Consider the following 21,629-nt stretch of genomic DNA (forward strand, 5'->3'; position numbering starts at 1 on the left):
CCCCACTCCTACCTCCTCCATCACCCCCAAATTGGTCCTCGCTGCAAAAATGTGGCCGCGCAATTTGGGAAAACAAGGCCAATAGATTCAGTCAGATGTGATAAAGTGTTCCTCTTTTGCTCAGGGGACTCTGCATAAAGAAACATTTTTAAGGGGATGTTTTTTTTTTTTCATTTTTCTTTTTATAACTTGGATGCCCCCGGCCTGTCAAGCACAATCAGATTATGGGGCCTTTAAATCCTGGGGCTTCACTTGAGAAACATTCACAGCATAGCTGTTGAGGATGCTCAAAGGAAACACTTGTATACTTTTGATTTAATTTACCTCTGACCACAAGTTTGCTAACGAATTATCCTACTAAATACTTCTGTACTTCTATCAGGGTCTTTTTTTTTTTTTTTTTACTGGATCATCTGAGAGCATGCATGCAAGCCTCTTTGTTCTCCCAAGCACCACTTCAAAAAGCATTATAGGACACTCGTGTCCAGAGGAATGCCCTTAAACAAACATATCAACCGAGAGAAGAAATCAACATGTCACACGTTGACAAACACCCGCCGGGACAGAAATGCCAAGAATTTGTTGATTGAATGGAACCCAATGGGGAACAACAGGCGTGGATGTACATTATAACATTATGGGCTCCATTCCCAGATTGAGCTTTACAGCTGGTTCGGTGATTGCTTTCAGTGGCTGATGTCAATTAGAGATGCTTTTCGGTAAATAGGCTTCATTCAGATCCCGTTAAAAAAAACCATGACCCGAATTCGCATATTAACGGTAGGATGCTCCTACTGGAGTCACATCTCGCTCCCCGGGATCAAAATTAAAAACAGACTTCTGCCTCGCTACATATGTCACTCCAGATCTACACTCTGAGCCACAGAGGGTTCAGTATAGCACCGCAAAAATGGTTCGTTAGCCTTGAAACCATGGCGGAACGCTTTCACGTTGCTATAAATAGTTCTATAAGCAGTAATCCGTTGGAGTATCCTTACAAGTTTGAGTTTATGTAGGTGGCACTTTTTTCTCTATCAGCTACTACTGCTCATACATCATCTCTCCAAGCAGAAACAAGCACTTTTAGTGGTTATTACAGCCAACTGTGTCCACATCCCTCTTGTAATGAACTTTAGAGGTTACACTCCAGATCTGCATGAGCTTAATGAGACAGAGGATTGGCTATGTGGGATTAGCTCGAGCTAACTGCTCAGTTCTTCTTTTATTTATTGTGAGAACAAAAAAAAGGAATCACTTGCTGTGTGATAGAGGATTGTTTTTTTTCCCCCACCTCAGCAAATGGAAAAATAGTCACTGTACATGACTTAGATAGGAAAAATTGGGATTCATTTAGATGAAAATGTCACAGATGATTACTGGCAAGAACGCAGGAAATGCTGTAAATCGTCAGTTTTAACAGAGTGTTTTAGTACTAAACTGGATTCTTTATGAGGCTTCCCTAATTCTTCATCTTTATTTGAACTGTTACAGTCGACTTTGAGTCATTAACATTACACATATAGTAGTAGAACCACTACTTCCCCGATCAAACAACCCTTGAGGAACCCTTCTTTCTCTGGGTGTAAAAGCCCCCCGAATGTGTCTGACTCCTCCAGCGTCTGAATATTTCCTTTTGCCGAGCACAACTCAGGAATCCGTCTGAGGTCTATGAATCACGGCTCGGCTCGGCTGATTCAGAGCGTACAGTAAGGGCAGCGGCGGCAGCTCATGGCCTCGGTCCACACAAAAGGACAGAGGCTGACAAATGGTACACCTGCACTGGAGCCTTTGTCCGAGTCAGCATTTCACACCACCGTCTGGCCTGTAGGTGCAGTGCCGCAAGTCCGACCTCAGGGCTCTGCTGCTCATTAGGAAGTTAAGGGAGTGTGTTTGCAATGATTGATTATGCAGGAACATTTAACAGCTGCGTTAATGGTGGCGCTTGCTTGGGACTTATTACCAGGTTGGTATGTAGATACAAGGCCGGGATACTAAATCAATCACAGTGGTGTTGCTAGTAGAGACTTTGTCCTAGTTGCAGCTGTATCATTTAATCTAAATAACTTAAAAACATTCTGATTCACCACAGCTTTAATTAGCTGCTTGACTAATAACCATGCAATCATTAGCACTGCTAGGCAATTACATGTGTGCAAATTGCAGACCATGGAATACTGTTTTACTAGTCTAATAAAGAGATAAGGGTCTGCGTGCTCCTTGGAAAAATGCGCCTGCACCTACAGTAAGTTTTTATCTCTTTTGAGGTTGATTTTCACTCTTGCTCTCTCCGGATTATGCCTATTCCTCTTATGCTTTCATAGCCCAACGCAAAAGCCACAGTGGAAGATTTGAGACCTTACATCTATTACAGCAATTTAAAATCTTACAGCCTGCTAATCTTGTCTTCGGGAAAGCCTTTGGAAGCAAATATGTTTGTGTTTGAGAGCCCAACATGGAGTAACAATGGATTATACCGTTGCTACAGTGCAACAACAGACAATGGGACACATGGCTTCACACATGTAATTGGTCTGTGTGTGTGTGTGTGCGTGTGTGTGTGTGTGTGTGTGTGTGTGTGCGTGTGTGTGTGCGTGTGTGTGTGTATGTGCTTATGTAGGTGCGTGTGTCATGAACGGTTTATGAGTGGACAAACAGGGCAACAGCATGTGACAGAAACAAGGGGTCCCGATGGAGAGAGAGCAGGGGCTGTGCGTGTGTTTGTGTGTTTGTGTGTTGCGACGGTTGCCAGATTGTGTCACATGTGGATTCGTGGAGCGCCTGATATGTGGATGAAAAGGATAAATGTGCTCCTGACTGTATGTAGATGTGCTTGCGTGACACCCCCCACCCCCAGCAACACACTTTGGGTGGATGCTGAGCATGGTGAGCCAGGCTGAGCGATACAAAGCCTGGCAGACACGGTGACATCATCCTTTTCTATACCTTCGCTTCCCTGAACACGCCCCCTACCTATGATGAAGTGGTCGACTGGCAAGCCAGCAACCAGCCGTGCACGCTCCCGGTCACCCATGGTAGACAATGAAGGTGTGTGTGTGTGTGTGTGTGAGAAAAAAAAAAAAAAAGAGGGGAGGTCTGCTATGGCTGTGCCGCCACGACGACACACAGATATGCCTCGATCAAACAGGTAGCTTAGAGAAATTACAACCATCCTCTCCTCCTCCTCCTTCAGCCTCCTGTCTCCTAGCAACTCCGCTACAGCTGTGATTATCATAAGCCAACAGTCTACCTGGCACCCCACAGGTATGGAGGGGGAACAGATGCATGGGCGCTGCTGCTGCTGCTGCACAGCCTCATTGTGCTGTTCAAATGCAACAGAGAGGGTTAAAATGGTCAAGCACTCAGGTAGGACAGCAGGATAGGAGCACAAGAGGGGGGTGTGTGTGTGTGTGTGTGTGTGTGTGTGTGTGTGTGTGTGTGTGTGTGTGTGTGTGAAAAGGGGGGGGGGCTTGGGGAGAGAAGCTGCCTTTCACTACAGGATCACTACAGGGGCTGGTAGCAGTGGGCTCATTGACTGACAAGCCATTCAGACGCGATAGCAGTGTGGAAGTGCTGCTGGCATGTAGAGCAGCGCTGGTCAATCACTGTCATTCCCGTCACGTCCTCAGCGCCTCACCACGGCCCGTTAGAATAACGGCACCGGTGGGTTTGTCATATGCAAAAGGTCATTTAGGCCGGTGGTGGACGCGCGTGCAACCGCTCATGTTCAAGTTGGATGCATGCACGCACGTGCACAATTGTATTCGCAAGCGTACAGACGACAATGATCATAATTAGAAAAAAAAAAAAGTGTGGTGATCCATTGCTGCGGTGCGGACACGCAGTCACACACACACGCGCGCGCTCCCTCTCTCTCTCTCTCTCTCTCTCTCTCACGCAGCTGCACGCGCACACATACGCCTAAGGTGATCCACCGCTGCGGTTCATATGGGAATGCTATTCAATCATATTATATGTCTTTCTCTTTTTCCTCTCCACAACATACGCACACACACACACACACACACACACACACACACACACAATACACACACATACACACACACACACACACACTTCTCAAAGATCACCGACGGAGGGCTGTGATTGTTTTTTAAAGCCTCTGTGTCTTCACAGAATTTTTTATCTGAACCATACTCGCTGTTCATGATGCGCTTAAAAAGAAAGAAATTCAGTCTTACCAGTTTGAAAACTCAACACCAAACTCAGGAGCAGCAGCCTCTGCATGGTTCAGCCGACCAATAAGTCCGTTATTGGCTCAGACCTCCGTGAGGACAGCATCAAAAAGCGGGAGTTTACTGACTTTAACAATAATTATAGAAACGACAATAATCCTCCTGCGTCGCTCCTCCTCGCTGGTCCCTTGATTCGTGCTGGACGCGCTCGGCTTTTACACCATTTCACTGCTTTTTTCACCTCTCTCCTCTTCTTTGCTCTCCAGCGACAGTCCGTTTTCTACTCTAGACCGAGGCGGTAAGCGAGCGGTAATGACACAGCTCACACTTCCGGTCGTGATATTCAAAGTAAGATCCACATGAAAGAATGTGGTTACACTGATGGAGATATGTTTCATTTGTGTAAATAAAATCTGTCAATAATACATAATAAATATATGTAGTAGGCTTTCAATTTCATAAATACGTTTGTTTCTTACATTCACAGTGTTTTGTACTTTTGCTTGGCACCCAAACCTAGCCTATGTGATGTAAGCCATTTTACAAAACACTGTAGTAACTATACTACAGGGTGACAGATTGTCTTCTTAGTGCTATTTTCATAATTAATTTATATTTTCTATAAGAATAAACTATATTTTCTTCCAAATCTTCTTTTTCTGGCAATCATCCTCTTTCTAATTTTTTTTGTTTGTTTGTTTTAGAGGTGTTAAGGAATACATCTTTTTAGAGAATGTGCATTCTGGTAGAACTCAGCTAAAGAATGATTTATTTAATTTCTAATTAAATTGAATTAATTATACCCTAATATATAATTTCAAAACCTTTATTTGTATTAGCTACTTATTGTTTTGCCATCTCTCCCTCAAACAATAATAAAGCTATTTTTGACGCCTCTCTTACAAATAATATGAAATAAAATTTCACCCAAAGTGATCACGTTCTACTTCCGGTGCTTGCTGTAATCTCTCTGACTTGACGTCATATTCTCATTAGCGGCGCATTCCTCTCTCTCTCTCTCCCTCTCTCTCGCTCTCTCTCTCTCTCTCTCTCTCTCTCTTTCTCTCTCTCTCTCACGTCAGCATCACCACAGCACTGCCCCCTTTTTTCTCTCCCTCTGGATCTTGCACAGTCCACCACCGGCAAAAAAATACATTATGAAATAAAAAAATAATAATAAACCAGCTTAGAGAGGCATAATCATTTTGACACATTTGCTGTAGCAGAGACTGCTTGGTTTCTGCTTTTCACAGTGGGGCATTAGGTAATGAAGTAATTTTAGACAGGCCTACCTTAACTCACCTCTAAGCCTATATCCACCTCATTTCATAATTCATACGCAGGGTACATTGTAAACATAGAGATATCTATAAGAATATCATGGGAAATGTTTGAACATGTACGTCCAATGTGAATACAGAACATGCAGTAAATTTAGACTGATATTACACATAATTCGAAGGTGATATTGTGTCACACTGAGCTCTATATTTAAGAAAAAAACACAATTAGAGGAGATGCTGTGTTCTGTCAGTAAAGGAGTTGGGCCCATAGAAGAAATGAACAATGCAGGAGTATTTACATCACTCCCTAAAATAATATTGGCCATTTAGTGGGATAAAGCAGTGATGTCACCATAATAAAACAGCCCTAACGACTGACGAATAAACCCAGCACATCCTAATTCCTGTAAGATAATATAGGCTACCGATTTTAGGGGACGGTTCCCTGCAAAACTGTGGGTGTCACAGCTCAGCAGGTCTCCACAGTGACCCGGTTCCTCCCGTCTCAGACAGACCGGGAGGAGAGAGTGATTTTACAGAGATGCTGGAGCGCCCCCCTGTGTCGTCGACCAAGAGTGACCCCGCATGTGCTCCCAGCACAACTGGAGCAAGGATCCCAAAATATCTGCGCTCGCGCGCGCGCACTCTCGCACGCACGCCCTCACGCACATTTCGCTGGCTTGGCAGGATTCAGATGTAAGCCATTACAATAGGCCTATGACACACTCACCTTGTTATTAACAAACGTATACGGTCTTTGTCCATCTTTACTGGCTGACAGAAGCCTTTGCGAGGAGCTGTGAATACATAAAATATAGTAATAATTCATATGTTAATGTATCATTGATAATCTACTGTACAGAATATTTTAAGGGAAATAAGAAGAAATACATTTTTAATAATTTGACACGTTTCGTGGTTATTTTCTAAGCTGAAGCCCAAAATTGTAGCTACTCTATGAAATTATGCTCACAAATGAAAATGCATCTACCACACTGTCATCTTTAAGGGTTTTGTACAAGATATCATTTTCCAAAATTATTGGAGCTGCTCTTAATCCATGTCACCCCTGTTAAAACAGATGTGGCTGAAAATACTGAACATGGGGTATAAAGTCAGACACCAGGCAAAATAAAGGAAAAAATGTAGGTTAAAATTTATATTTCTTATTTGTTGCTCATATGAGTAAATCTATTCAGTCTGAACCGACATTCTTAAATAAAATCTATACTCAAGATTGTTTTTTTTTTGTTAGGCTACTATTAGTTTGAGTATAGCAGAAAAGAAGACACTATTCAAAGAAGAACGGTGATGGAGTTGTATTTCATTCTCTTCACTGTAGCTCACATTATAGCTACGTTAATGCGGCTATTTCATCGTTTAAGCCTGCTACCAAAACATCATTACTGTGTCCGTATGATAAAAATATTCGCAGGTCTGCCGTGCGGCACACAGAGTGACTCATCTCTGCCGGGACTCGAACCCGGAGCCTCTGGATTAGAAGTCCAGCGCGCTATTCCATTGCGCCACAGAGACTGCGCCAGAATATCCTAGGACTGGCACGGTTTACATACTTCACATCTTCTCATAACGCTGCTCTCTGTATCCCTGCAGCATCAGGACCAGTCTGAGCCGACATGTTGGTTCTTCCGGGGCCGACCGCCAGAGGGCGCTGTTATATGCTGAGGTGGGAGGGTCCTAGGAACTGCGTCAGGTTAGCAGGTGTATGAGAGGAGGTGAAGAGTCCGAATTTACAAAAATAAAAGTCTCCAATATGTGTTCTCAAGCTAGACTTTGATTTTGAAACTGCGCCATCAGGAAATTAATTTCTATCAGGCTATCTTAACGCTACTCGCCCAAATGGTGTCTGTCAGAGGTTTTTATCATCCGTTTTCACTATGAAATATTACGTGTATGGGTGAGTAGACAGATTTAAGTGAAAAGGGAATTATATTCTATACGATTATTGGTCATTTACGGACATTTTGAACCAATTCACAGAAAAATAAATCGTGTTTCCAGTTAACAGGAATAAAAGGGAACTGTGCTTGATATCCCTGTAAGAAATAGCTTAGTTAGCCTTTGTACGGTAAAGTCACATTTATTTTTACTCTTCATAGTCATGGAGTCTCTCACATGTAGGTCAACGGAGGTCCTGTGTGGAAATGGTGCAGGATTCTCACTGTGCGGAGTGATACTAGTGAGTAGTGGGGTTACACCAAGATTGCATCAGATAACCAATTAGGCTACTACACACACCTCCCTCCACGCGCCCTTCACCGCAGTGTGACACCCTCATTAACTTTCTTTTCTACTTTTCATGTCAAGAACACCCAAGTGGAACAAGCCAGGTTTTTGTTCTGTGCAGCTTTGTTTGTGTTGGTGCAGCTACAGTGTGTAGCATATAGGCAGCACACTGTAGTAATGTGTCCACACACTGTAGTATGTGTAAATTCTTGTACTTGGTGATTCATGTGTTTAATCCCATATAATGTATAATTCCACTTCTTATTCCTCCAGTCTCCCAACCCCCTAGTCCTGCAAATCCAGCCTAAAAGAAACTATTAATTGTTCTATGAATATATATTTCTACATACATATATATATATTTCTACTGTGAAGCATAAGCACACTTTGCACTACAGGTCGTCGAATGGACACATTGTTTCAATTTAACTACAAGCAAGTAGCAACACCCACAGCAAAGAAAAACAACCACAGCAATATAAGCACACACACACACACACACACACACACACACACACACACACACACACACACACACGCACACACACACGCAAAGCTGGGTAGAAGTTCTGTAAGTTTTTGCTGGATTCTGAAGTATTCAATAGCCCAAATATAACAAGAGTGGATCTGGTCTTATTTGTGTTTTGAAAATCTTTGGAAAAAAAGAAAAGACAGAAACTCAAGAATCTTGTAATTTACGGCACACAGCTGTAAATTGGCCTCTGCTTTAGTCCAATGACATTGGATAGTGAATTTCCACAACAGACATGTGCCTTAGTAAGTTTCAAATCATCATTAAAACCTGCCAGGAGTTATCCACTGATGCTGAATCAGTCACACAACATGCGCCCAGAGAGATAAGTTATATATTACTGTAACATGACTGTATCTACATTACAGTATGTCCACACAGAAGGGGAAAAAAAGCTTGGTAACAGAAAGTAGCATCTCAGGAAATTTCAGGAATGCACCCGTTCAACTGTTCTTGGAAAAAAGTCACTGGACCCAGAATGTAGCAATTTTAAACCAGTTTCAAAACTTCCCTGTCTGACTTTAAAGTTGACCAGTTGAGTTTCATTGGTTTTAAACTGAGGAGAAGTGAAACTTTTCTGTTTAACTAAGAAATCCCCTCCTTCAAACATCTGAAAATCTACCAGTCTACTTACCCACATATGCTGTGCTTTGGTTACAACTGTATTCTCCATTCATCAATAATCCTTAGGTCGCTTCACTTCTTTTAGTCCCAAAACTAAACTTGTGAGCTCAGGCTTGTAAACTCTCTATCCACCTTGTTAACTAGATGGCTGTAACTCTGACTTTGTATTCTGGATTTGGTCCATATATGACAGAATGCACAAATGAATAATAATAATAATAACAATAATAATAGTAATAATAATGCTTTGACAAACAAATCAACAACAATACAAATCAAAAGCAGGACAGAAATAAGTTGCAGAGGGAGGGCAAACATCATCAAATAAATGATTAAACTTTTAAATCAAAAATGCAATACATTGTTTCAGATCATCATTTGCATTTAAAAAAAGTAAACAGAACATAAACACTCTTAAGTGATTATAACAACAACCAAAACAGATATATTGGCACTTTATGCTGTTTGATACATTTACAAACCACACAACTTCAACTGGTGTCAAATGATCAGCTCAAGAAAAAAAGATTGCAGATTTTACAGATTGCTCCAAGCCATTAACGCTGTGTTAAAAGCTCAACATGCTGGGAAATCCAATCTACTGTTTTTCATTTCATAACCTTAAAAAAAAAAAGAAAAAAAGTATTAGTAAGCTAAGCTAAGCTAAGTTAAGCTAACCTGCTACTGGCTCCAGATGCATAATTATCACATGGACACTGTCACATGCAAATAAAATCACAACAAAGCAAACACTCAAAAATATTTCTTAAAAAGAACGTAAAATCAAATATAAACCGTTCACAGCTGGACATTCAAACTGGCAACAATTTCAAAGTGTAGAGCACCAATATTGATACATCAGTATTTACACAGAAGTGCTTCAGTCATTTCACATTCATGGTACATGAGAGGGAGGAAATTCATTTAATTATACGTATTTCAGTGTGTTCTCAACCTAGCAAATGAAATACACTTTCAGGTGAGTTTTAGCTCTACAAACACCTGAACACCGAAATAAAGGAAATCCCTGGAGAAGTTAAACCACAAACATTGGATTGGACACAATGAAATACCAATAGCACTGTATATCAAAACCTTTTATTGCGCTGTAATTGTGATATTTATTAATCTCCCAAGTCGGGAAGGATGACTGGCACTGAGCATGGTAGACCAGAGAAGATGTTGGCCTTGAGACATAAGTATTGTATATTTGTATACATCAGACTGGCTTGCTTGGTATTCTATTAGTTGACTTTTTATGCTTATTTGACAGGGACAGTCATGGATCAGTAGAAAAGCTGAACAGTAAATGAGCCTTAATAGCTTAGTTTTATAATAGAATCAAACCAGGTATATTATAGGTTTAAAAACATACAAACAAACACTGATAAAAGTTCCCGAAAGCAAAAGATGATGTCTCTAAGTTGCTTGTGTTCTCTGACACTGATACTACAAAGATATTGCATTTAATATGATTTTTTTTTTAAAAATCTGAACAAGGACAAATTTACTGTAACTAATGGGTTAGAACTGCTGGTGTTGCAAACATAACATGGTGATAAGGACTGGAATTGTTACTGGAGGACTGGTTAGAATGTGAATTCAACTTAGTGCCGTGTCATTCAGTGTAACTTACTTCACCTGTCTAAATAACAGCGAGTGAAGTCGGATTTCAGCTGCATCAGTTTGCAAACAACATTGCACCTGAATGTAGTAGCTGCCAGTGTTCTTTGTGCAACGGAAGTTCTGGTTGACACATCCCTTGACTCACTCAACGTGCCACAAAACAAAGGGTCCAAAGTCTGTGCCTGGATTCATCAATTGAACAGTAAAGGCTTCCATTGTTTTTGTAAGAGTCAGATCAACAAGACTCTGGGAGACCCCATCAGTTGTTCCAGATGCGAGCTGCTATCACTGCAGACTTGGCAGTATCGTGTCTTATTGTTTGTGTTTTTCTTCTGTATTATTGATTTGGGGATCCATTACCAGAGTGATGTTACAGTTCTCCTCTTCCTTTGCTGGGATGTACAGATCACAAACAGTGCTCTGAGGAAAAGAAGAAGAAAAAATGTGTGTGTCAGAGAAAGCCAAACCCAAGTGTTGCATTTAAAAACCCATCATTTTATTGTGATTTTTGTGATTTTACCATTATATTACCATACCACCAAATACCACTGTATTTATATATTTATGTTTTATTTTGTCCAGTTCATATTTTTCTCTAACTAACTTTACTGCTGTCATTGTTAAAGGAATAGTTTGACATTTTGGGCATTTCCTTTTTTTTTTGCTGTTAGCTTAGCTTAGCACAAAGACGAAAGTTCAATATTTGACACTTCATATCTTGTTTAATCTGTAAAAGAAAAAAGAAAAAAAGGCAATGTGTAAAAATGATACAGTGTTATTTTCAGGGGGTTGCCAGGCAGCCAGACTACATGAAGTTACCGCACCTGGCACAAAAACACAATGTGTTATATTCACATCCCTCCTCATCCTTAACTGTCTGGGTAAGACGGAAAATGTGCACATCCCAAAATGTCTCTAATGATTTTAGGAGACAGGAGAATCTTTAAGAAAAAACAGTTACCTTATTATTGTTGTCGGAAATATCGCTGAGGAAGTCCCGAGGTTGTGGTACTTTGGGGAAGATATGTTCCTTATTCCTGCACAGTGAGAGTCAAATATTAGAGGCAAAGAAGAAGACTACAAATCAATAGGAGCCAAGCGAGAAAGGTGCAGAGTTCACATACTTCCTGCAACACACAAAAATCAGGATTGCCAGGGCAGCAAACATCAGTGGGATGATAATGGCAAGATACACCATTGCTTTAGGATCTGTATCTGCATCTGCAAAAACATAAGTAACACCATGATCAGCTTTCAAGTAACAATTTAAACCCAGTGCTTTCACGGAGAACTTCAAACCCAAGTGCATCATTCAGTGTATCATTCTTACAGCAGCCTCTAGATGGCAGCAACATTTTCAAATCCTTCACATGGAGGCTGTAAACAGTTCCTTTATAAACATAAGAGAGACGATGACCTACCAAAATACTTGTCGTCACTCCACTGCGTACAAGAGTTTTCATGCTTTGCTCTAATACTTATGCGATACTGACAGTGAGCAACCAGGTTCAGATGAGCTGATGTTCCTCTTTCAATGGTCTTAATCTGTGAGAAAATGAAGGCACAATTGTAATAGTGATTAATCAGCTCTATAATAGATATGGCAATATGACTACATTCAATAGAGGCAAATATGAATATATATATATATATATATATATATATATATATATAAATAAATATTAAGCTTAGAGGCACCTTCATACCTTATGGTGAATGTAACCACCAGGTTTATATAATCTGAATTTAAATTTAACATATATTGCTCTGAAAACAATCTATATGCAATTATGTATTCTGATTATATGCAGTTTGTCCTAAAGTTTTCTAGGTAATTTCCAGTTGTGTCACTTCCAAAAATTGATTTAAGCTTTTTTAGGGTTTACAAATGAGGATAGAATATTGAAACAAGATTAAGAGCCTAAAACCACACTGGTGTCTCTGTGTTAGTTTGTTTAGTGAGTTTTGCAGGAAATTGGTCATAAAAGAAACAAATGTCGCCCGATGAAAATTCAGAGGAAAGTTCATCCTCTGGGATGCCTCTACAAAATTTGGTGTCGATCCATCACATAGATATTAGATATTTAGATATAAGTCCTGACGGCTGGTTTTAAGGCTCAGTGTCTAAATACAGACTGTGTGCATTTCTCTGTGGACTGAGCACTTTGATGCTTTCACAGTATTAATATAGAACCTAGACCTGCTTTATAATCAAAGAAGACATGCAAATCTTCCTTTATACAATATGAGACCCTTAAGTCAGTAGGGCTCATTAGTGCATCAGATTTCATGACAATCCATACAATAGCTGGAAAAGTCAGGTGATCGCCAAAGCCAGGGAGCATCATCCTCTAAACATGAGGAAAATGTGGCCAACGCAATTCATATTGCTACTGCTGGTTGGACACTATTCCACTCATCAACGGTTGGTGGCGGTTATGCTACGAGAAACATAGCAATGCACTAACAGAGGGTTGGGCTTGGGGTCAAATTTCCCCTGGGCAAGACACTGAACCCTAAGTTGTTCGCCAATGCTTTGTGTGGTAACTCAATGCAAGTGAAAAGCAATATTGTAAAGCACTTTATAGGCACTATGTAGATGCAGTCCAAGTCCATTTACCATTTTCAAAGGATTTTAATACATCAAAAACATCAGCTTTGCAAATGTTTTCACAAGGAAGAAAAATAAATCAACATGTTTTTTATATCAGGGACAGAAACACCGGATGTTTCCAGTACACCACATGGCAACACTGGGTCACCATCTGGAAATTTCATACCAGGAAATTAGAACCATATAATTTAATTTAGATGGTTTTTTAGAGAAAAAATTTTCAGTGCTAGAACTTCAGTGGTATTTTAATTATAATATTAACTATTCAGTAGTGATTAAATTTGACAATTAGGTATTCGGTTCAAATTATTCATGGCTGTTGTTTGTGTCCATTGAATTCTTACGTACAACAACTAAACTAAAACACAGTATACATTTCAAAACAGTTACCGTTGTATTAACACACTCAGTGTAATTAATTTGGAACTTCCATGTCAGATTTCCAATGTCAGGAGGAATCCAGCTGATGATGAATTTATCCCTAGCCTTAATGACCGTCCAGTTAAGGGGAGGTGGTTTCACTGTGCAGGGAGAGACAAGACAGAGCGATAGTAACCACAATCCAGTGTCACCCAATCATAAAACTCTCTTGAAAATCCCCCTCCCCCACACACACAAACACACACATTTTTGCTCTCCTAAAATGGCTGCATTCTGTGTAGTCTAAAGCTGTAAGTTCTGGATTGTGTCACACCCCTCGTTTGAACAAGTACAGGCACACAAACAGACACATGCGCACACACATTCTCACCACACAATAACTAAGAAAGGACAGAGAGTGACCGTGAGACTCAATGGGGAAGCGCAGCGTATTTCAACAGAATATTTCCTCCGTGGAACTCCTGATACCAAATTAGCTCGGCTCAGTCCGCTTGTTGCGTACCATTATCCAAAAGATCTTTTGTGAAGGTGTTCCTGAAGAGAGTGTTGTTCACTGTTCCGTTAAAAAAGATGTGGATAATCTGTTTGACCTTCGCCTGCAGTTCACAACCAGTCCTCACGCCCTCAGTGGAACTGTACGATGAGCACTCTCGTAAGGGCGAGGGCTCGTCCCCAAAAGAAACAGTCAAATCTTCATCCACTAATCTTGGAAAAACAGAGAAAAGGGGTGATTAACTTTCAAACTGCACACTACTGAAGTAAAGTAATTAAACAATGAATTGATAAAATGAACATATGTTTAAATAAGGCCAGATTTTCCTACTACTAGTTCAATAAAGTTAGAGAACGTTCAACATTTTGGGAAATATGCTTTTTCATTTTTCACTGATACCACTCTTTTGTCTGTCCCTTACATATGAAGCCATCGCCAGCAGCTGGAAAACAGGGGCAAACAGCTACACTACCCAAATATAGCCTTCTATCACATCTCAGCTCAATAACTAACATGTTATATCTTATTTAATCCATACCAAAAACCAAACCACCCAACTGTTAGGTGGTCTAACTATTGTCTTGGCAGGGTGCAGTGATTTCCTGGAGTTTCTGCGAGTTGCCTGGCAGCCTCATGTTGATAATAACACTCCAGGAAGTTAGTGCAGTCTGCCAAGAAATACAATAAATGAGGTTAAACTAGTTCTTCTACAGAGATTTTGAAACTTTAACACACACATTAAAACTTTGGTAGTGTGGTCTTTCATAGAGAATTATCATTAAAATCTGTTGCTCTGGAGCTTTACAAGGTTCAGCTAATCAATCCGGTCCGTTAAACGTGCTCGTGTTTTGGTAGTTTCATTGTGTAATTTTCAGCAGCACAATTCAGCTGATCTCAGTGGAATAAAAGCTCTACTGTAAACTCAGTACCAATAAGCAAACAGACACAGTTAGCAACTAGCTTGTGAACACAGTGGAGCATTTAGCAGCTTAAGAGCCTGATATTTCCCACAGAGCTAAAAAAAGAGAGCAAACACTGGACACAATGCCAAACGAATGCTAATGTTGCTCCATAACTACTACTACTACTACTAACACTTGTGTTCAAACAAGATTAACACAAAGGTGATGATGTGCCAGTGTTTTTTGCGGCCCTTAAGTGCCCAAACAAAGTGAGAACTAGCTGGTTGCACTCACTGACTGATCAACAGATAGCATGGGAGAATAAAGGCTCATTGTTTAGTTGGGCAATAATTCAAAAAACAACATAAAAAATCTCTCACAGTAGCCTAAACATATACAGTTGCTTTGTTATTTTCAGGACCAGCTGTTACTTTATCTCTCTGTTTCTCAATACTTTGCAGCTTTCCCACCATGTCTGTGGCTCTCAGCCCATCGGCTCAGAGCACATCCCTCCCTACTTCAGATGCAAGTCATTACATTCAGGTCATCAATGCAAGGCTTTACTTTTTTAAAAGCGCTCAGTAATTTCCTAAAACAGCTGAACACTGCGGGTCTGTTTTTTTTGTTTAGCTGTGACCTGAGATTTCCACAGCTCAAATCTTTTTTTTTCTATTGAGTTAAAAATTCTCACCATGTGTAATCTCATGAACGCAAGATAAGAATTTATTTGACCAACTGACAAACTGTATAAACACATCAACCATGTTTGAAAGTGAGCTTTGAGTGTAGCCCCGGATATCATTTTTAACATAGGTCTGGTAGTCTTTGTAACATAATAGCTCTGTGTTTGTGTGCCTGGGTGTGGCAGAGTCTGATGGTCAGTGGTCAGCGGTCAGCGAGTGAGTGAGTGACATAATAGCGTGACTCAAATTACAGTTTACATCTTTCCAAAAGAGGAGTAAGGTTAAACATTAAGCCTGTTGTAACTTCTCAGTGATGATTTAACTTTCCTGTGGATTATTGACCTTTACCCAAGTTGTTCTGGTAAAACAGATGTCCATCAAGTAAAACGGCAAGGACCCCTCCTAATGCAGGCAGGTGCTGTACTCTATCCACAAGTACAATCATCATAACCCTGTTCAACCGATTTTCAAGTGGTTTGCTTTGTTACAAAATGCCAGACATGTTTTTGTAATACAGGACACTTGGGAAATTAAAAACTTGGGGTTTTCATACAAAACACCTTATATCAAGTAGATATAAAGTGTTTAAAACCAATACATAAGGTGCCAATAAATAAGGTTTCAATAAATAGATAAATAAAAAAGTGTAATGAATCTTAATTACTAACAAAGTTATAATAATTAAAAATAGTGTGAGTGCAGCACATGGTGGAGAGAGAGAGAACAGAACATTTTTTTCAGTGATTAAGACATGTGCTTTGAATGTAAATAAGGTGCCAGAGTGTATAAAAAAATATAAAAAAAGAGCATGTTTTTTCAAAAATTTTCCAGGGGGACAAACCCCCCCCCAGACCTCCCCACAAATGCCTGGGCTAAGCCCCCAATCTCCTGAAACCCTAGAAACACCCCTGTCTAGTAATAACTAGAATGGCACACAAGTAGAGCACATATCTCCACCAAGGCCAAACAATCCTCCACATTAAATAAAGTGATAAAAAGAAAAAAACTCCCGGATCCGCCCTATTAGCCCAGATCCAAATCGAAACTGAAAGAGTTCTTCCCTGGCTTATGTCCCATCACTCCACCAAGATTGGTGCAAATCGGTTCAGTGCTTTTTGCTGCCAAATATACATACATGGGTGAAAACATAACATCCTGGGTGGAACTAATAATAATAATTGAAGCAGTGGGTGGCTGTAGTCACACATGCCACATATTGCGACAAGATGTCAAATATGCGTAACATTTATCAGGTGTAAGCAGCTGCAACAGTTTTTGTTAATGTTGAAAGTAAAACTAAACTTTTCATGACCTCTGTCTTTTAACTGATTTAAATGTGGAAACTGGGTTTGATCATCAGAATTTCATATAACTTCACTAGTGACTTGCTTGATAAACAGCGGGGACTCGACTTATCGTGCTTGATTCTAGCCATAGTAACGTGGGACTTGCTTGTGACTTGCACATGTGTGACTTACTGCAGATTGGTATGCATAAGTTTAACCTTGTGAATTCAAAAATAAACTGAATATACTGAAAGTTTTACAGGAGTATATGGTGATGATGCTATAAGTTTGAACATTTGATCATGAATCTGCTTCCCAGCTTTGGATTTGTAGTCATGCTAATGGTTGTTTGGTTATGGCTGGTTGGCGATAACAGTTAACGCTACATTACCAAGTATGGCTTGGACCTCAACAAATATAAGCCTCATATAGTCAATAAACAACTGACACCCCCTGGACTGATAAAAAGCTGAGTCATTAATAAGAAATTCTGCTTCAATTGAACCCGAGCTCTTTACTTACACTTGGGTCAACACTGACTCATATGTGATGAAACTAAAGTTTACCGGTGTCTAGCAGGAAATATTGCAATACAGCTTACTCACTCATACTGTGTAATAGTGAGTTTCCGTTTACTTAACTTCTCTGAGAAAAACTTGTATCTATAGCACTTCTTCACACTATACTTTTTTTGAATAAGTATAATACATTATATATGTAAAAAAACACAATATAAAACAAAGTACATACCGATAGAAAAAACTGAGATCAGTGGTGGGATCGGCTGCCTCCCAGGAGCACTGAGTTTGTTTGGAGGAACGTATGTAGCACTCCAAATTCTTCACCATCTCTGGGAGGAAGGGGATGCATACACACATCTCAATGAACAAATAAATACACAGACATTGATATATGTCTCAAAAAGCTACTTAGAAGCATTCAAACTTTGAAAACAAAATCGGGTAATATTAGCGGTAATGGTGAGCAAAATGAGCTACCTGGGTAATTGACGATGAGGGAAGCCAGCTCACTTGCTTTGCCATTACAGATAGTTTGAACGGACAGATTCAGAAATCCTCCTTCCATCACTATGTAGTTTGACCAGGGAGGGGAATCGGTCAACTGTTTACAACAGCAGAGAAACACACACACACACACACACACACACACACACACACACACACACACACACAAATAAAAATAAAAACAGTCAAACCATCATCAGTAGCATTACACCGAGACAATCTAGCACTTTACAGGTAACAGGCAGCTGTGGAGCTGTGTCAGAAAAAACGTTTTAATTTAATTTAATTTTTTTAATAAAAAAAAAAAGTTATGTTATTGACCTTTTTTAGCATGAGCAAGCAAGCATTGTAAGAAATGCAGTTCATTAAGGTGTTCTATGACAAAATCTAGAATTTGAATATAGTCATTGGTGGAAAGTGACTATGTACATTGACACAAGACCTGTATTTAAATACAATTCTGAGCTACTTGTACTCAAGTATTTTGTATATATGCAACTACTACCTACTTCTACTCCCCTCCCATTCAAAGGCAAACATTGTACTTTTTATTAGGTTTTATTTATTTTACAGCTACAGTTACTAGTTACTCTGCAGAATAAGATTTTACATATAACACAGATGATCAGCTTCTGATCTCTTTCTTACAGACTGAAATACCCAGCAGTGTAGTTCAAATTTGCTGCAACATTTAAATGCTGCTTACTCATCAAGACATTAGTAATAATGAAACGTATGTATTAAGTTCAGGAATTTGAATTTTCAAACGTAATGAAATATATTTTACATTATTGCATTTCTACATTTACTCAATTATGTAAAGAGGCTATTGGTAAGTTTTCTCTGCTGCCAAGGAAGGTGGAGGTGATTGCCACTTGACAAGAGCTTCAACTATTATTCTCTTTATAAAACAAAAGATTATAATAAGCCCTGTGAGTAGCACTATGTCCTGAGGGTGGGTTGGAGGCCACAGTGAGTTGCTATCAGAAAGTGACGAGACGGGCCGGGGTTAGCTGGTTAGCATGCTAACTTCAGTAGAAGAAAAGACGTGTTATAAAGGAGGGTTAATACTGGTGTTGCTTTCCACCTCTTGCTGAGTAAAGGAATGAAGTTTGATGCTGTACTCGCTATGTTTCTTCTAGGCTGCTAAGTACAGCTGTTAATGCTAACGCTAGCTATGTAGCGATAGGAAAACTTACAAATGGCTACTTTAAGGCTTCAGCGTCTAATTCTGGTAGCTTAAGTTTTTGTTTGAAGAGATTTTAATGGTGCACATTGCTGTCTACCACAGAAATTCTCCTATACACAGACACTTTAATAACATAAAAGTATATTAATAGATAAATATAACAAAGCCAGCTTCATCCTGTAATCATCGTGGTTGTTTATGCAAAAACTAAAGATAGTGTACGTTTATTAACGACCCTTTTATAGTTGAATTAGCTCTGCTCACAGGAGTGCATTGATATACATAAATCCTGGAAATATTTAAACTGATATATCTTAGGACCCTTCAATTAATATAATAAAACAACAATATTTTGTAGGTGGTGCGGTCAAACACAATGCAGATTTAAAGGAGCTGCATTCATAAAACCTTTCATGAACAACATGCATAGCTTTTAGACAGAATTAGTTTACTGAGTGGGGAAATAATGTTCGTACTTACAGTTCTTTTTTCGCTGTCTTCGTCCTTGTTTTTTGCTATTACTCGATAGGTGCAATTTGATACTGAATGCTTTGGTGGTGCCCAGGTAAACTCTGGTTGAAATTCCTCTCTCCACAGCTGGGACAAATATTGTGGCGGTAAGATTTGGCCTGAAGTTAAAGAAAGAGAAATTCCAGAAATCTCTTAACAAAGGACTTCTGTGTACCTTTCTGTTTCGTCAACACTGCATTATTTGTTCCTCCAAAGGAGCAGCTGTGCTTCACCGAAATGTCTCAGCTTCCAGAGAATCATCATGTGAACAAACCAAACGTGAGTAAAGACTCCCATGTAGCTTGAGATGAGAGTGATTGTCATACCTGGGGGAGCAGGGTATCTACTCATGTCACCCTACGTTATTTCCTTTATCTACTTCTATCATGTCTGATCAGTGTCCTGTCCCATACATAATGCTCAATTGGTACTAAGGGGCCAAAAGTGTGCAAAGAAAATATCCCCCACACCATTACATCACCACCACCAGCCTCAACCATTGATACACGGCGGGTGGATCCATGCTTTCGTGTTGTTTACGCCAAAGTCTGACCCTACCATCCGGATGCTGCAACAGAAATTGAGACTGATCAGACCAGGCAACGTTTTTTTTTTCAATGTTGGTGAACCAGTGCGAATTGTAGCCTCAGTTTCCTGTTCTCAGGTGACAGGAGTGGCACCCGGTGTGGTATTCTTCTGCTGTAGATGGGCTACAGGTTCGACGCCCTTCTGCATACCTTGGTTGTAACGAGTGGTTATTTGAGTCACTGTTGCCTTTCTATCAGCTTGAACTAGTCTGGCCATTCTCCTCTGACCTAAGGCATCAACAAGGCATTTACACCCATAGAACTGCCGCTCACTGGATATTTTCTCTTTTTCAGACCATTCTCTGTAAAGCCTAGAGATGGTTGTGCGTGTAAATCCCAGTAGATGAGCCATTTCTGAAATATTCAGACCAGCCCGTCTGGCACCAACAACCATGACATGTTCAAAGTCATAAATTACCTTTCTTTCCCATACTGATGCTCGGTTTGAACTTCAGCAGATTTTCTTGACCATGTCTACATGCCTAATAAAGTGGCCAGTGAGTGTGTATAACAAGAGTGATGTTGCCATATATGTCATCTATAAGGGGATGTATTATTATTACATATATACATGTCCTGGATATATGAAGATAGCAGTTTATAAAATATATGAAATACCTATAGTAAAGTCTGTATATGTACATATGTTAAAATATATATCATATAATCTATTATGATTTTTTTATATGGTATAACATGTTGTATACAAATATACAGTGTCTGCAATATAAGCATACATACCTAAACATACACATTTGTATGGGCTAGACTTATATGTTCAAATTCATGTAAAACATTTGAACATTTTTATTATATATACTAAAATTACATCTTGTGGTAACAACTAATACATCCACCCTAAACTTAACCATCTCACCACCAACCTGGGCTGATGAGCTTAGAGGTAGGTCATTTTAAATGCAGGTGTTTGAAATTCATATTTACATATAGCCTAGCCTGGTCAGACTTTCTGTTCAACGATAGATAGCAGTAGTGACGTCAGTACCGGGAAACATACGTGGGCTACTCTTAGGCAAAACTGGACAATATCTCACGGAGGTCAAACAAGGCAAGAAATATACATGTCCTTTCTTACCTGTTTGGGATTCAACCATTAGAAAGAGGCAGCCTACAACGACCAGGTCCAAACTGTTAAACATCCTGCTCATAGTTTTGGAGACGTCCTCTAAAAAGTTTCTTCTTCCACAGCTGTTACTGTGAGGACGAAAAGCGTCTTCGTTTGCTCGCTCCTGTGGACAGACGGCGGTCTGTTGTCGAGCCTGCTGTCGCCGGTTACAAAGAAACGCAAAGCGAAAAAAAAAGGGAAGAAAGTCTTTGTACTTGTTTCAGTGTTTCACATCGATTTTCGCTTCCAGCTTCCTCGGATAAGGTCATGTAAGTGAAGGAGGCTGGAGCTGGGCGGAGTGCTTCCTTTTTTTTTTTTTTTTTTTTTT

The 21,629-nt window shown here is 39.8% G+C and overlaps 2 protein-coding genes and 1 non-coding gene across 4 annotated transcripts in view; all 3 read right to left on the reverse strand.

The window, feature by feature from the left end:
- kirrel1a (kirre like nephrin family adhesion molecule 1a) overlaps nucleotides 1-4,491 on the reverse strand; it is a 33,154-nt gene extending 28,663 nt beyond the window's left edge. The window contains exon 1 of one of the 2 annotated variants that reach the window (XM_023396595.2): nucleotides 4,200-4,491. In XM_023396595.2, coding sequence (XP_023252363.1) covers nucleotides 4,200-4,245 — 46 coding nt within the window. In that variant the 5' untranslated portion in view covers nucleotides 4,246-4,491. The remainder of the gene's footprint in view (nucleotides 1-4,199) is intronic. The other variant, XM_023396596.2, reaches the window with a different exon arrangement.
- A 2,447-nt stretch (nucleotides 4,492-6,938) lies between these two features.
- trnar-ucu (transfer RNA arginine (anticodon UCU)) lies at nucleotides 6,939-7,012 on the reverse strand. Its single transcript has one exon. It is a non-coding gene; the product is annotated as a tRNA-Arg (tRNA).
- A 1,397-nt stretch (nucleotides 7,013-8,409) lies between these two features.
- On the reverse strand, nucleotides 8,410-21,585 carry LOC111647008 (interleukin-13 receptor subunit alpha-1-like). Its single transcript, XM_023396617.2, has 10 exons — nucleotides 21,272-21,585; nucleotides 19,559-19,707; nucleotides 17,863-17,986; nucleotides 17,615-17,714; nucleotides 14,003-14,205; nucleotides 13,510-13,640; nucleotides 11,927-12,050; nucleotides 11,630-11,726; nucleotides 11,467-11,542; nucleotides 8,410-10,925 (listed from the first exon to the last, which is right to left on the reverse strand). The coding sequence occupies exons 1-10, from the start codon at nucleotides 21,342-21,344 to the stop codon at nucleotides 10,818-10,820; spliced, it is 1,185 nt and encodes a 394-aa protein (XP_023252385.1). The 5' UTR covers nucleotides 21,345-21,585; the 3' UTR covers nucleotides 8,410-10,817.
- Nucleotides 21,586-21,629: the final 44 nt, after the last annotated feature.

This window comes from Seriola lalandi, unplaced genomic scaffold (assembly GCF_002814215.2).
Source record: "Seriola lalandi dorsalis isolate HSWRI2012SDOR001 ecotype SW California unplaced genomic scaffold, Sedor1 jcf7180002054979, whole genome shotgun sequence".
In the NCBI taxonomy this organism is placed as follows: Eukaryota; Metazoa; Chordata; class Actinopteri; order Carangiformes; family Carangidae; genus Seriola; species Seriola lalandi.